The following is a 17,080-nucleotide window of genomic DNA, read 5'->3' as shown; positions in this document are numbered from 1 at the left end:
CGGGGATTCACTGCTTGCGTTTGCTGATCACCTTTATTTGTAACCAATGCAAGGAGTACCTGAGAAGAGAGGGCTGTTACTTAGCTGTTTAATGGTCTCTCGCCTCCAACTAGACTGTAAGGTTTGAGGGAATAAGGGCCATTCACTCTTGTATCTCTGTCTCACACCCAGCCCAGTGTCTGAATGTGGCAGGTGGCAGAGAGGCAATAAGCATAGTGGCCAAGAGGACCGGCTTTGGAATCAGGCTGACCTAACCTTGAACCTGGCTCCGTCACTTACATGCTGTGTGACCTTGGGCGAGTTACTTAACCTCTTCAATCCTCTCTTCCCTGCCCCTCTCCCTGTAAAAGAAGGGTAATAACATTACTTACTTCGCGGCATTCTTGTGCCCCATTCAGCAAAATAATGTATGTAAAGCACTTTGCAAATTGCCCAGCACACAGTTGGCATGGATTAAGTGAGAGTTATTCTTAATAATCTCATTATTTGTTGAAGCGAGAAATGGATGTCATAGCCTGCTTTCTCTTCCCTCTCTTGAGATTAATGAGCCAAAATAACCTAATCAGTTTGGTTTCTGTAAGATTTCAATACTTAAATTTCAGGCAAACAAAACCAAATACACATTGGAAAGAGTCCCTTTGCTATTGGTGTGGGTGTTTCTCAGCATTTATGTTATAGTCAAATATTACAGCTTCTGGTACAAAGTTTCAATACAGTCTGAAGAAAAATGAAGCATAGGAAACAGATAAGGCCATCCCTCTCATTTTTGTCACCCTTATAATATTGGTTGCTAAAATAGTTTACTTGTCAAATCCCTTTGTACTACTGTGAGAAGTAGTGATGTAAGACATGATTTCTGAAAATAACTGTGATGAGGTGTCATGAATTAAGGGCTTTGGTACAGAAGTGATAGAGGTCCCCTTTGGGTACAACAGCTCAGGATCATAAATTGCCCAGACATTTACTTACCTATTCCACCTTCTAAAAGGAAACTTATTTCTAGGGTTGTTTTTTTTTTTTTAAACTAACCATGCTATAAATACTACATGGGATCCTGAACTGGCTCCTGAACAGAAAAAGGGTATTAGTGGAAAAACTGATGAAAATCTGAACAAAGTCTATAGTGTAGTAAATAGTATTGTGCTAATGTTAATAGCATGGTTTTGATCAAAGTTCCGTAGTTAATAGCATGGTTTTGATCAAAGTTCCGTAGCTTTCCATTAGGGAAAGCTGAGTGAAGGGTATATGGGAACCCTCTGTACAGTATTTACAACTCTTCTGCAAATCTAAAATTATTTTAAAGATACAAAGTTAAAAAAACCTACACATAATCTTTTAAAAACTAAACATACTGATTGAAAGCTAATTCTAGAAAAACCAAGTCTGGGCAAGGGTTGAGGCCAGGGCCCCAGGAGATAACACAGATAATATGCTGGATGTTTGGCTGACTGTAAGTACTACATGTGACAAAGTGACAAAGGGTGGGGAGGAGAGCATTGAGCAAATTCTTTTACAATAAGGAATTTCTGGCAGCCTGTCAAAAAACAGTTCCTTTCTCTCCATATAAGCTAGCCAACTTCAAAACACAGCAGCTTAACTTAAGAGAGGTCCAAATACACATTTTCTTAAACTCTCATCTTAGAGTCTGGTTGGCCAGGTGTTTGGAAGGAATTTCTCATTGTGCTAAATTCTGTTATTTTCTCATACTGCTAATTTCTCATAGTGCTAAACCTGAAATGTTCATCTGTGCACTGATTCTGAGAAAGGAAGTGGTAAGAGGAAGGATCCAGTCATTTTAAAGCACCAGCCCCCTTAGCATTCAGTTCTTCATTATTGCCTGAATCAAATGATCTACAGAGTTAACTCCTGTGTCAGTTAAAAGGCAGGTGTCTCAGTAACCTAGTGTGACCAGCACAGCGACTTTAAAAAGTGTATCATTACAAAAGGTGTCAGCGGAGGGAGAGTGGAAACTCCAACTCTGGTGCTCCTCATTCTCTTCGCTCTTTAGGGATGAGCTCTTCTCTGTATATTTTCCATAGTTCTGATCAGCATGTGTACCTGTTACCTATTTTGCTGGTTTTTTTTTTTCGTGACATTATTTCACATTCTGGTTCCCACCTACACAGCGCGCATAATTGTCACCTTTAATGGCTAATGTAACATTCCATTGTATCACATAGCAGGATGGTTCTTAGGGCTGGGCTCATTTTTCTGAGCAGATATAAAAGGCCTGCTGTCTCTTAGCACCAGAGGTCTATTTTAGTTCCTGGAAGTGGCGACTAGCCTGAGTGTGGGATTGCGTGGGATTCTTGAGTCATCAGTGCACAGCACAGTTTGAGCGCTTTGTTAACATCGCTCTGCCCACCACCCGGCAGCAGGGCCTCCTGGGCTCCCTGGACCTGAGCCAGGCACTTCATGGGCGCAGGATTGGAAGTGCAAGACCCTGACTCCCACAACCCTCGGCTGAAACTGTCTCCTTGCCAACAGCAGGAAGTTCCTGCTGCTTTCTCTCTCGCCTGGGATAACAACTCCACCTGCGTTTCCCACAGGGCTTGATATGAGAGAAAATGCAAGGGGAGTGGGAAGATAGATTATTATAGCTAAAGGAATAAGGCAGAAGTCGGGGTGACATGGCAACAGTTCTTTTAGGTGCACCTATGAAAATGAAGCGGGATGGGGGTATGGTTTCAAGTCCTATTCTCTACCCCACTTCCTGTTACAAATCCTAGTTTCGGCCATCCAGTGAAGGGTTTACAGGAGTGAGTGACAAAGCAGTGAGTGCAGGCTTGCCCCCTACCCCACCCATAGCCAGTGGTGTTTTATGGTTAAGAATGCTACTTGGCAGAATTCTGAGTGGTGGTGTTTTCGGTGTATTTGGTTAAGTCTTGCAAGTTGCAACTGCCTGGAAAGCAAGTAATTTTAATAGGTTACTGGGAAGGAGAAGTGATATTCAAAACACAACTGGGATGGCCCAAGCAACACACATTTAAATCTCAGGGCGTTTGTAGCTGGGTTAGTTACTCTTGGTTTCCATGCTCCAGCCCTAAATTATCACAGTTCTTCCTTAATCCTTACTCTGTAGTGACTCTATGACCCATGTTCTGCAGGTCATACTGGATACCAACCCTGCAGAATGGGCACTGCAGGGTGGGTAGAAACAATATATGAACAGCGGAGATCAGATTTCAAGAGTAAAAACCATTTGGAGCAGAGGGACCCCTCTACGTATGCATATTGAATTCTCTAGTCAGAAAGCCCAGGCCTGTCTTGCAAGACAAAATGGACAAGAACCCAGACCACATGGGGCTTGTTGAATGATGGTCCAGGGTCACATGTTCGAAGTGCCTCTGACAGGAGCTAGACTTTAAAAGTCCTGGCAGAGGAGGCCAGGACCTTGACAAGGAAAGGAGAGAAACTCCAAGGCAACCACTTGCCTGAAAGAAAATTTGCCCTCGAGGCTCAAGAAACTCTCATTAATCTTGGTCTCTGTGCTGCCATGCTGAGATAGATTTGTAAGACCTTTTTGGCAGATTTAGGATTCTCAAAGACAAGGATGTGAGAAGCAGTGGTCGGCAGTGGTTATAGTTACCATAGATTCTCAATGTTTGGACCGTAGACTCTAAGACATCTCTCCTTGGGTTGTTCTTTACAGAAAAGAGGATACTTCTCCCAGAAGCGGGGTATAGCTGTCTAATGATTTAAGATCCTCCCCTAATTGTAATAATAGCAGCTGACATTTCAGGAGCTACTTATTATGTGCTGGGCACTATGCTAAACATTTGGATCTGGATTGTCCCCTTCGATCCTCACAGCAAGCCTATGAGATAGGTTCTCGTATTCCTGCCTCCACTAGGGGAAACTGGCCAGTCACCCAGCCTGATAAGGGGTTGGAAAGTACGTTAACAGCTGGCAGCAACAAAACTACTCACTCCAAATAAATAAGAGCGTGCTGGCTGTGTTTGGAAGATATTCTTTAAATAACTTTTAGTGATTGATGGATTCTATGTAGGAAAATTTGGTTGACACCCAGGAGCACAGGAACAATACTGTAGAAAGGGAATTGTGCCCATATTCTGAATTTCAGTTTTGTCAGAGGTTGTTTCAGCCTAAATTGTCCACCCTGTCCATAGTCATAGGTAGCACTCCCAGCCCCTTTTAGCCACATGTCCCCCTCCCCCTTGGCAGAGAAAGTGTGCCTGCCTTGTAGACATACATGTCATAAAGAGAAATGTGGAAGATTCTGTTTTCTGAAGAACCTTGGTTTGTTGAATCATGGTCTCCTGCCTGATAAAACTCTGCATCAGTACAGATACTTGCTGCACCCCAGAGAGTAACTGTCAGCAGAATTGTCCAGTGATATTTTTTTGGCAAATTGGAGGAGGTGGGTGAAGAGTGGCCAGAGAAGACCCAGGGAGGACATAGTACATTGAGGCACTGGCTCGGGTACTCAGGAGATCTGGATCTTAGGAGCATGTCTGTCAGTGATCAGCTGTATAGTCTTGGGCAAGTCACTTAACCTCTCTGTACCCCAAACTTCTCATCTGTTTTAACAACTGGGGTTGGACTGGAGGTTCTGTAAGTTTCCTTCTGGCTCCATCACTAATAAGCTGAGCCTCAGTCAGAATCCTGTCAAAGTCCCACAAGGTTCTTGGGGTGGTCCCCTTGGGCATAAGGCCACAGGCCAGGTAGAAGAGTCAATGCTGCAGCCTTAGACAGTGTTGGGTCCTCCAGATGGGGCTGTGAGACTGAGCTTTCTGGGCCAGGTTTGTATTTCTCAGAAACAATTGTAGGCTAGTTGGTTTATACTGCCTGGTGAGACCATATAGTGTAGGAATTAAGAGCTTGAGTTATGGAGCTGGACCTTAGTTTGAACACCAGTTCTGCCATTTCCAAGTGGGTGCCCTGGGACAAGTGATTTGACCTCTCTGAACATCAGTGTCTCCCTCTGTAAGATGATAATAGAGCCGACCTCAGAACTTGTGAAGATGAAAGGCAATAATGTATGTAAGACACTTAGCCCAGCACCTGGTACAGTGAAAGTGCTCACTCAGCTGTCTGCTAAGACTACTGGTGTGCTTTCTGCTAACAACATAATTCTGACCTGGGCATAGCTAAGCTTCAGCATCTCTCCTGGGTGTAGATTTCTCTTTCTGGATGGAGTTTGAGAAAAGCCTAAGCAGATCTTTCTGGCCTGAAGTAGCCCCAGAGTGAGATCTGGATACAGGATCCTGCTCTGCTTCTTACAGGCTGTGGGACTTTGGATAAGTTATTTAATGTCTGCCCCTTAGTTTCCTCATCTGTAACTCGCAGGCACGGATACTGCCTACTCCCAAGGGTTGTTGTGAATAAGATAATGAATGGGAAGGGCTTAGTGCTGCACCTGATGTCCAGAAGGCACTCAGTAAATGGGGGCTGTGCTGCTGATGGTGAAAGTTATAGTCGTAATAATAACGAATCATAACTACCACCACTACCACTGCCCTTCTTGGGATGGAGAGTTGAATGGGTTTAAGTTCATACAGGTTTTGCATACCTAACCCAAATGTTAGGACAGACAGCAATTGTTATTCCTGAAGGGCCAGCAAAAGAATCGTTGCCAGGCTTCACAGACAGTGGCTGGGAATTTAAAACCGAGTTGTTTTTGGAGGCATGACTGAAAATGATTCAACAGAGCCTAATTCTCAGCAGAGAAATTGTTTATGCCAGTCCCCTTATACCCAATAACCGTAGAGGGGAAGATGTAATTCTAAACTGACTGTGTACATCTAAACCTCAGTTTCAGTTGGTCACCCACGACATGTTCACAGACTTCATCAGGAGCATCTGGGTACAGAAATGTCAAGGCTCTGATCTTCTTTGCCAACGTTGTTTTCATTCTCAAGTGGATGCTCCCCTGCTGTTCCTGAGCCTCTCCGTGGGGATAAGATTCATTTGATGGCTAGAATGTTGATGGACAAGAACAATGGGGGTTCTTAGGAATATTATGTTAGATTAGGTGGAGTTTTAGGGGGGACTGTAGAGGTATTAGCAAACAGAAATTGAAAAGCTAAGTAATCCTGATGGTTCTGTAGATAAATCCATTCACTGAAGGAGGGATATATTTCTTTTGACTTCCCTCCATTTTTCTCTTCAGTGCTCTGTTAAAAGTCTAAAAAGAGAAAGAAAACAGCCAGTCACTGCAAGTGAAGCTAAGTACTAGGCTTCCTGTCCTTCCCAGACCACATCCGGGGGAGGAGGGTGTTCGCTACTTCCCTAGGGGGTGTAGATTGCACCCCACTAGCTACACACCCTCTGCCCTGACCTCATACTTTCTCTCCCTTTTGCTTTCTCCCCTCTCCCCTTCCCGTGAGGAATACTAACCGCAGGATCCAAAGGCTTCTCCACAGGGATTGTCCACTAGTATCTCCTCTGGGTCCCAGGTGTCCATTCTCTTTTTTGCCCTTGGTTCTGAGGTTATAGAAATAAAAAATGGATTTCAATTTTGGACAGAGATTTAGGGGTATTTTCTGACCTCTAGTAAAACACTTCCTCCGTTCTTCTACCAGATTCCTTCCACTCAACTCTAATCCTCACCCCTCAATCTCAGAGCAGTGCCTCTCTCTTCCTCAGCAGCCCTGGCCAAGTTCAGGCCCCTCTGGTATGGGTGTGACAGCCTAAGGCTCTGGGGTAGTGTGAAGGGCCAGATCCCTTGAAGAGCAGAGGTGAAATTATAATATGGGCAGTTTACCATCATGGAGACTGGGGCCAAGGAACACTGAGATGGCATAAGCTATTAACAACAATGGGCCTGTAAGTCCTCACAGCTTTTTTTCAGTGCCTTTAGTGTACTGGGAGAATCATATATGATTATTAAAAAGTTCCAATAAAAGCAAAATCCACAAAAAAGGTACCTTGATCCTTTACTTCTCAAAATCACCTAGAATCTTAGCCCTAGAGAAAACCACTGTTCATGTTTGATTTCCCTCCAGATATTCTGCACATGTATACACATCATGCTGTACATGCTGTCCTCTGACTTGCCATTTTCTCTAACAAAACGTCAGGTCTTGGAAAACTTTACAGGCCAGTAAATGTAAGACAACATTGGCCCTCTTAATGTCTGCATTGCATTCCATGTGTGTGGGTGGCACCATAATCTATTTAGCCATTCACCATCGTTAGACATTTAGCTTGTTTCCAACTTTCGGCTGTTGTAAACAATACCATGATTGAACAACCATGAGCACCCTTTTTTGGGTACTTGTAGAATTATTTTTGGCTATAGTTTAAGACATGAGATGATTAGCTCATAGGGTTCCCACATTTTGAAAGTTCTTGATATATATATTGAGAGGGAGAGCAGGAGAGCAAACTACTCTCCCTAAAGGTTGTACCAATTTATACTTCCACCACCGGAAATCATAACCTTTAAGCTAACCCTACAGCCATCCAAACAAAGATCTTGTGTCAGCCAGTGCTGGGGCATCATACTGGGCTGCCAGCGAGTGGTCCCCGAACACTCTCCCTACACTTCATCTACTCCTCTTTCTCCTGACCACCAACCACAGTATGAGAAAAGTTTCAAACTCAAAATAGGAATACTGTTTTATAAATTGTTAGGGAAGGTCTTTCTATCTTTTCTTCTCTGACGAACCATTGATCCAGCATTACCTTCAAAAGGATTGTCCTCGGCATATGGATCCTGGGACTGCAAGTTATCACGCTGATTGTAGTGATGCTCAGTGATGTTATGAGATCCATTTCCCCCAAAACATTCACCTTCCTCCATGGGTTCTTCTAAAGCAAATGTAACTGATATGTTCTTTTTAGCTCTTACTCTTATATCTTCTTTCTGTATAGCAAGACAGAGGGGGAAAAAAAAGGTCAGTTGGTGCCTGAGAGTGCAGTGATTGGTCCCTAGGGCAGTGACATTTAATGAGCTGTTAACCTGTAGGATTGGCTTTAGAGGCCTTGGTTCCATTGAGGATTGTTCTTGATGTGGTCTTTTTCCTTTGGCCATTCCCATCTGGGTAGCAAAACTGGGAAAGATAGAAGGGACAAAGCTATAGTGAAAAAAAGGTGCAAGCTCCTTAATCAAGCACAGCCATCACCCCATCCCTGCCATATGTGTTTGGACAATGAAAGGGATAACCGAGCAAGAGGACATTTAGTCCTTTTACTCCTCAAAACCTTGATCCTATTCTTTTCCACATTCCTGTTCTCTCCCATCTTTCCTTATTATTGGGAGGATCAGAGAATGGGAAGTGGAGAATGGGGCAGCTCCAGGATATTCACCCGCAGGATATTGCCAGTATGCTCCTTAAGGGGCTCGTGCTCCTTTTCTGTGTGACAAACCAGGGAATAGAAACCCTATTTTGGAGAAGCTCTAATTCTGATGGCTTCACCTTTGTACAACTCATCCCACTAACGTGATGACTCACATTGTGCCAGGGGGAGGGAGTACCTAACCATGCTGGCATGCTCAAGGTCACTGCTCTTGCCCCATTGGGGCCAGCTGCTCTTGAGAGATTTGCCCAGTGCTGCACAGAATCCAAGCCCCTCCCAGGACTCCCTGCTTATGTTGAAGATTGATCCTGCATCTATTCTTATCAGTACACCTAACAGGCCGCTCAGTACCTTTCTGATGAGCATCTTTCGTCTAAACTTCCGGAAGCTGGAATGCTTGATGGGGGTGGCTGTTGGCGAGTATGCTGCTCTTCACGTTTATACTCAATAACAGATAACAGCCAGCGCAGGCCTTCAATTACAGGCTGATGGTTCCTTCTTTGAAGGTTTTTAATGGCTGAACAGGGTTCCTGTGACAAAAAAAAGAAGAGAAGGCTCCAGCCCAGGAACCTGGGAGTCCTGGGGCCCACAATCCCAATCACCCTGAGCCAAAGAGCAGAGGTACATGTAAGCTCTGCTGTGCCTAGAGAGGCTCTTAAGACTTGCCAGGAGCGGGGAGGGGATAGCTCAAGTGGTAGAGCACATTATTAGCATGCCCGAGGTCCTGGGTCCAATCCCCAGTACTTCCTGTAAAAATAAATAAATCTAATTACGTCTCCCCACCCCAACCGAGATAAAATAATTAAATAATACAATAACAAAGTAAAAAAAAAAGACTTTCCAGGAGACACCCAGCATTCACTCCTGAGAGAGTAAATGAAAGGTACAAAAGCTAAGATCCTTTAATCAAGTGTAATGTCTTGGATGTGTGACCCTGGACAAGTCACTGAGAGTCTCTGAGCCTTAGCTTTCTTATCCATAAAACGAGGCTCTTGAAACTTCCAATTTTAAAGAGCTATTTTGCAGGCCTAATGAGAAAACAGATGTGAAGTGTTATCAGAGTGTGATATTTATTATCACTGTTGAGTCAGAAATCATGACCATGGTTGTTGCCTGGCAGGGAGAATCTTTGCCTAAGACGCGCCATAGGAGGCTGATTATGGACCAGGCCAGGAGAGGCATTGGCCTTGCTGGAGAGGATGAAGGCGGGGAGGGCTGGACACTTACCACTCGGCACGGGGACTTTTTCTCATTCATTAGTGTTTCCAGCAGCAGATATTCAATAATATCACAAGGGAGGAGGGCATCCTTCTTGTCTTGCTTGTTGGCCAGGCTAGGGCAGGGCATTGGAGAGAGGGAGGGAAGAAGAGAGGACAAGTGAAACAGAAATTGAGGTCAAGGGCAAGAAAAGAAAGGAAAGGGAGGGGTCAACCAATTCTGGTACAATTGCTGCATATCCAGGAACTAGCGTTCATATCCAGTGAGGTGAGCCAGACATTTTTCTAGCCACCTCTCAGTGAAGGAAAGAATAGCACAAATAATTTGAAACCACAATTAATCTCCAGGCCTCATTTCCCACTTCCTCTACGCTACGCCATTAAACTTTCATTAGAATTGCTACCTGGGATATGAACAGATGTGGAGCTTTGACATCCTCCAAGCTCTGTTCTTGCTGGAGTTGGGGGTGCTAATGAGGAACCAAAAAGGCTAAAAGGGAGTGGGGTGAGGGATGCAGATTGATGGGCCACCCGAATTATTAGCCTGGAATAAGTGTTAGTTACATAACTCTTAGGCAGTCCACCAAGGGAGGAGGCCACTGGCAATGAATATACAAAATAGGGATTTTCTGCCATCGTCTCAGGGTCAGAGACTGAAGCCAGAAAAGAGAAGCAAATTTAAGAAAGCAGTCTTCAGGACAAGTTGAGGGATAGGGGTGGAAGGTCCAGATATTACTCTGTTTCCCTTTGATGCTCGCCTTCAGAATTATCTTTGCACCATTAGGTAATAGGTTTCCCCATGGCAGTGTCTGGTAGAAAGTGGCTCCTGAAAACCACCCCCAGAGGACTGAGCTGCTCCCCCTCACTGAGCCTAAGAGGAGAGGAGGACTAGCTGGATGTGACAAAGGGACCACCTAGGTCCTTCCTATGTTGCTGCTTTTCTAAAGGCACAAAATGGGAAGGGAAGATCAGACACAAAGGTAGAATCTTACAGTAGGATGGGTTTTCCTGCCACTCTTTCATCAGACAACAGGCGTGTTAGGATGAACTTCACTTCTGGCATGCGGCTGAAGTCACTGGAATCCAGGACAAAAACAAGCCCATGTGCTTGCGCGTAGTAGTTGGGCCAGATTTCTTGACCCTTCGTATCTCCATTCAGGTCATAGATGGAAACTTCATAATCATCCAGCAGGAGTGTGGTCAGTTCAGATTTCATACAACTGCCCATCCTACTGGGGAGCACTATGCATAGGGAAAGAAAGGAGAAATAACCACAAGACAGGGGTCTAGAGTTAGATGAAGGAATTTGTCACAAGGTGATCTGAGACTTGAATAGAGCCTGCCCTGAGGGCTCCTATGGGGTGTCCTGCCATCCTGCTCACACATAGATTCATCTTCCTAAGCTGGCACTTTACCCATGCTACCCTCTCCTGGCTCAGGAACGTTTGGTGAGTGCCCACCGCTTCCAGGATAGACTACAGACTCCTTTACCTCCTAACTTGCCAGATCCATCTCTACCCTGACTGGTGTCCAGGGTCCCTGGTCCACACGCCATCTCTTCCTCCCTCTACTTCTTGGCTCCTCTACCTCCCCAGCCCCTACTCCACATGACTGTCACACTCTCTCTTGTCCTGGGCCTTCACAAGGTGCTATTCCTGCTGCTTAGGACACTCCTCCACCACGCTCTGCTGGCTTAACACCTGGTTGGTTTTTTAAATACCAATTTAGATCTTGCTTCTAGAAAGTTTTCTCTAATGCACACCACCATCCCCCAGTCTGGATAAGGTGCCTGTCTTCTGGACTTAACCACTATCATGGCACATATTACAGCATTCTGCATTCTGTGATTTGTTTGTCTGGGTTATAAACTGCAACAGGATAGGAACCCCTCGGTTTTACTGTTATTTTCACAATGCCAAGCACAGAAGCTGGCACACAGGGGCTGAGGAAATATTTATTGACTGAATTGGATAAGCGAATGAATAAATGAACAGAAAGCCCTTCTCTCCCAGCTCTTCTCAAGGCTCATCTCAAGTACCACTTTCTTTAGGAAGCCTCTCTGACCTGCCCGGCTCTCACTTCTCTCTCTTTGAGCACATGGTCTGTTACACTGGTCCTTCACCTCATTCTGTGCGTGTGCTGTCTCCTCAACTAAAATATAAGCTCTGTGAGGGAGGGGCTCGCCTTCCCTTACACTTAGTAGGTGTTCAATAAATGGTGATCGTGCCTATTACTGTGAATGAGAGTATGAAGTCCTCTTCCTCATATCTCCCCCGAGAAACCATGCTAAACTCAGATTCATTTGCCCTTTCAGGGCTATGGTCAGACCATACAATCCTGCAGGGCCTTCCACACCTCAGTCAGCCCCAGAGAAATGTAGTTCAGCATGACAGCCTGTAGATACATTCCAGTTTGTTGAGCTGACAGTTCTGGCCTAGCTCTCTGCCTACATTAGTAGCATAATGATTTTATAGATTCTGTGCACTTACACCTGGGAGTTCCAAGACCAGAATCAGTAGTGTCTTATTTATAGTATCAGATCTACCTGGGACATTTTCCATAGGATTGCCAGAACAAGTGATTTAGCTCTGAAGTTAACAGGATGCTTTCAGATCTTTGGAAATACATGATACACACATTTATATGTATACATAATATGTCTCTATGTATGTGTGTATATGTACATACCACATTTAATGTCATCTCATAATGTCCTCTTCTGTTTTTATGTTAGTCAATGATTTTAATTATAGCTTTCACATAACATACAATTTTCACTTATAACTTTGATGTGTTATTTGTTATGTCTGGATTAGACTACTTAAAAATAAATGAATAGGTTAAAACTCTAAAGGTAATTTTAAAATATTCACTGTATCAAGGCCAGCTTAGAAAGCAGTAAAACTCATGCCTGTTGTGTCTCATTATTGTCTGGTGTGCTTAAGATTTTGATTCCTGAGCCTTCTTCAGAGGAAAATATCTGAACCTTTGTTCCCCAGGTCAGTAGATGTGAAAGTGCTTCAAGTGATTCTGATTTTTGGCTCAGTACTCACTGTGCTCCAGGATCACCTGTGGAGCTTTTGAAACCCCTGCCACGAGGCCGCATTCTCTGAGGGTTTGATGCCATAGACCTGTGGTGGGGTTCAGGCATCATTTTTTTTAGAGCTCCCCAGATGACTGAAATGTATAGCCAGGTTTGAGAGGCACTGCTCTAAACGCTCTCATTTAGAGCACCTGCTTGTGCTCATGCTCGGGTTTCTTGCCCCACATGACCATGCCATGTTACAGTGAATGGAGTCATTGACAGTAATGGCTTATGTCCCAAAATATTTTATAGCTGGTATCTTCAAATACACAAGTGATGACTCGTAGATTAGAACTTCCTGCCTAGGTTATTGTCTGTTTTTGGCAGTCATAAACATCTGCCAGAGCAGGGGAGGTGAGCTATTATGTTTTGGGTACACAGCAACCTACTGGATTGACTCTGGCAGTCCTCCATGGACAGAGGTGGCCTGAGATATTCTTCAGAATGGACATCAGTGGCACTTTGCTCCTTAGCCATTAAAAACTCTGTGAATGAAGTCACAACCATAAACCTGTTGGTTTAGGAATCAGCCCCAAGTTATTCACCAAGCACAAGGCAAGTTACACAGTAAGAACTTAAGAGTCCAGGCTCTATCCTCTAGAAATGAGGATGGAAAGCAGACAGTATTCTCCTAGACAAAATAGCATAGGGGTAATTGCAGGTGAGTGCTTCTCAAAGCTGGCTGGCCATTAGAAAGACCTGGGGAGTTCTTAAAATATAGATTCCCAGGCCCCACTCAGACTGGTAAACCTAGGAACCTAGGGTGGGGTTGAGTTGGGCTCTAAAAATTACCCCCACTTTTATCAGCAATCTTGTGATTTATCCTGGCTCCTTGGTTTTCTTGCTACTGCTTACCTTTTTACTGTGTCTGCCTATCAGAGAATTGGGAGAGGTGGAGTCAAATTTGCTGCCTGTTATAAGGTGGGATACTAGGCTGAACCATTGGCTAAACTGTGCTTGGGGCTGCCCCTCTGGGGGGTCGGTGGGGGAGAGGGAGAAGTTGTTAAGAGTCAACATGTAGCCTGAGGAGAATGGTGGAGTCTGGGAGAACAGTTATTCCACAAATGTATATGAGTACCTACCTGAAGGCAATAAAAGTACAGAGACTGGAGATACAGAGCTAAAATGATCCATTCTTTTCACTCAAGGGTTCACAGTGCAGGGGGTGGACTTGCAGTTGCACAACGATGCCGTGATAAGTGCATGATAGAGGGAGGCAGAGAATAGAGTGGGAGCCGGGGAAGGAGGCACCGGGCATTGGGGATAACTTTCCTGAGGTCAAGCTGAGGCTGTGTCTTGAGGCATTTGATTAAGTAGGTAGATGATGGAGGGGATGAAGTGCTAGGGAGCAGGACAGCATGTACAGAAAGTGTGGGCATGTGAATGAGAATGGTATGATGGCAGAGGTGTGGCAAGTCCTTCCGGTAACAGTGTGGACTGAATACTGGGGAGACAACTAGAGACGGTGAGACCAGCCAGCGGGCTATGGCTGTCATTCAAGGAAACTGATACTGGCTTCAAGTTGGCCAGAGGCAGAGGAGTCAGATTAGCCCTTTGCTATACTTTGAAGAGGGCTGCCAGGTTATATAAAATATGGCCACGTGCTCATACCCCCTTCTTTTATTTATTAAAAATCAGTGGAGGGCATCCTATGCCAGCCACTGTGTTAGGCTCTTTGATTAACTGGCCTGCAGTTAGCAAGGTCTTCACAACTGGAAAAGTAGCTCCCTGCAATTCTGTGTAACTGCTTCTTGAAATGTCAAGGTATTAAACTGGAGATCTAGTATTAAACTTGCACATCTCTGGACTGACAACATTTCTCAAGCTCCAACCCTCTATATGAACTGTCACAAAGAGTTGCATGTTATTAAACTTCCTCATCATCCCACACTTGTCTCTCTTATCTAGACCAAATTCCACTTTAATTGAGCTCTGAAACTAGACACTGTTTCAAATATCCTTCATAATTGACTGCAGTGCTTTATATAGTGTGAGTTCATTTGTACTGACACCATGAGAGGACGTTCAATTAGGATAGCTTGTAAAGGGAGCAGGTGACAGACATTACATAAACAGGCTGCTAACACCCGAGGAGAGGAGTGAGTGAGTGTGTGTGTGTTGGGAAGTGTTTACCTTCAAAAGAGGAAACTTGAGGGCCATGAAGTAAGGGCTAGGAGGGAATTATTATTTCATTGGTCCCTGGGGCCCATGGGAGACCTAAACCAGTATCTAATGCTCTTAGTTCCTTACGTCTCTGGATCGCCTCCACAAGAACACTTTTGCCTGAGTTGTCCAATCCAATGACGATGATGGTCACACTCCTAGAAATGGAAAAGAAAAATGAGCCAAAGCCTTAAAAGCACCATTAGTTCTCGGGCTAAACAAAGGATTCTACTCTTCCTGGTGTTTGGGGATCTGCCTGCAGTAGGCAGGCACAGCAAGGTGTTAGAAGGTGGTATGGGAACCCCTCCCCAAAGCCTCCAAGGCTGCTTTTCTTCCCCAATTCACTGGCTTTGTAGAATTGCCCATCCTCCCCCAACCCTGCCCCCAGTCTTGTAGACACTGCTTAGTCACTTCACCTAACAATAAATATCATAAAGACTTGTCCTTTGAGGGATTGTGGGCAGATACATTGGAGGAAATAAGAGAACAGGTCTAGAGAAATAATTACATTACCTTCGTGCCTCTTCAGTTTCCTTACTGCGAGACCAGCAGGAGGTCAGTAGCCGGAACATGATTCAGTTTTGTTCTTTAATATTAAAGAAAACAAGTAAACAAGAAATCAGCCCCATTATTAACACCAAACCTAAGTCAGCTTATGAGTACACAGGTACCGATAAACGGAAAGCCTGGGATTACTGGAAGTCCATTACTTCATTCTGTCCAACCTTGCCTATGTCATATAGGGAGGGACTGGTTATCATCAACTCGAGAGGCAAAATAGGGTGATTTCTCACTAAAGCAACCCACACAGGCATGATGGCATCAGGTATGGCCTATCCCTTCAATCTTGGTTTATCCCTGTTAGGAATATCTTCATTCAGCTTTGGGGGTCGGGGTGGGATGGAGTGATGCCTTGGAGAAGAACTAGCTTAGGTTTCAAGAAGGAGCTATTGGAAAACCTGTTCTAAGTAACAATTATCCATTAGGCTTGGTTCTCTTACTGCCTCTGCTTCAGAAATGTGAGTGTTGGTGACCCACTATCATAGATTGCATACAATTTCTAGTGCTGTAAGACACCTTAGAGATCATCTAGTCTAATGGATTTCAAACATCAGTCCAGGTGCTGTACTCTCAAAAGATTCTTGGGGTTGCATAAGCAGCCTAGGTGATTTCAAAGTACAGCCATATTTGGGAGTGATTGCCTAAGTAAAAAGTAATTTACACAATCACTTCATGGTTAATCTATGTTGTAGCATGTATTAGTATTTTATTCCTTTTTATGGCTGACTAATATTCCATTGTATGAATATACCACATTTGTTTATCCATTCATCAGTTAATGGACAATTGGATTGTTTCTACTTTTTTGGCTCTTATGAATAATCCTGCTATATAAATGTGTATACAAATTTCAGTGTGTACATGTGTTTTCAATTCTCTTGGGTGTATACCTAGGAGTATAACAGCTGGGTCATATGATAACTCTATGTTTAACCCTTTTAGGAAGTGCCAGACTCTTTTTACATTTTACATTCCTACCAGCAGTGCAGGATGGTTCCAACTTCTTTTGGTCTTTTTGTTTATAGCCATACTAGGGGGTGTGAAGTAGTATCTAATGGTGGTTTTGATTCATATTTTCCTAATGAATAATTATGTTGGGGTCCAGGGCTGGGGGAAGCTCTGGCTGGGTTAACAAAGTACTTAGGCTCATACCCAGATGGGTTTTGCTTAGCTGTCTATGAGCACAGTGGTATGTGCCAGCTTAGCAGGGTTCTGCAGAGTCACCCACTGTTTCGGACAACGGCCTTTCCCACAGAGACTCTTACATTTCGTATCATTTCTTAGAGCATAGTTCATTCTCTAGGAAGTTATTCGGCTTCCCATAAGGACCTCTTGGAGAATGGCTCTGGTTTATGCCAGACAAAAGAGAAACCTTATATGTGGCCTATGATCAAAACCAGCGTCACTCCGGCTTTGCTCATAAAGCTGTTAAGACCTGAAGCCTGAAACACCAGAGTCTGATCATCTGGGTTCCATGATAGCCATCTCCCTTTGAGACAAGGCCAGTAGCAGCTTCATGTCTATTTCCTGATAATTGGCAGAGCTTCCTAACTTGATCTCAGGCAGTCTGTATTTGTTAGTGCCACTAAGAAAGGTCAAACTGGCATCACACAAATTCTTCCTTAAGAACATATCCTAAGAAGGATACATAGGGTAACCGAGAAGGAAAATAATTGGGCTAGGAATTACCAGGTCCTTTCTTTCATTTCTAGCACCTCTCCTGGATACTCTGGGATGAAATCACCTAAATTAAACCTGCCATTTTCAGATTTCTTATCTATAGAATGGA

At 44.1% G+C, this 17,080-nt stretch overlaps 2 protein-coding genes across 3 annotated transcripts in view; one reads left to right on the top strand and one right to left on the bottom strand.

Annotated features, from left to right (window-relative positions):
* The window catches only part of NOX1 (NADPH oxidase 1), a 129,471-nt gene that overhangs the window by 4,514 nt on the left and 107,877 nt on the right, over positions 1–17,080 (top strand). The window lies entirely within an intron of this gene.
* ARL13A (ARF like GTPase 13A) lies at positions 5,650–15,302 on the bottom strand. The gene is made up of 9 exons (XM_010969752.3): positions 15,244–15,302; positions 14,818–14,888; positions 10,475–10,724; positions 9,493–9,598; positions 8,617–8,795; positions 7,928–8,018; positions 7,651–7,831; positions 6,361–6,447; positions 5,650–6,148 (listed from the first exon to the last, which is right to left on the bottom strand). The coding sequence occupies exons 1-9, from the start codon at positions 15,300–15,302 to the stop codon at positions 6,141–6,143; spliced, it is 1,032 nt and encodes a 343-aa protein (XP_010968054.1). The 3' UTR covers positions 5,650–6,140.

This window comes from Camelus bactrianus, chromosome X (genome assembly GCF_048773025.1).
Source record: "Camelus bactrianus isolate YW-2024 breed Bactrian camel chromosome X, ASM4877302v1, whole genome shotgun sequence".
Lineage (NCBI taxonomy): Eukaryota > Metazoa > Chordata > Mammalia > Artiodactyla > Camelidae > Camelus > Camelus bactrianus.
The sequence above is the reverse complement of the archived record's forward strand: the minus strand, read 5'-3'. Positions and strand labels throughout refer to the sequence as shown.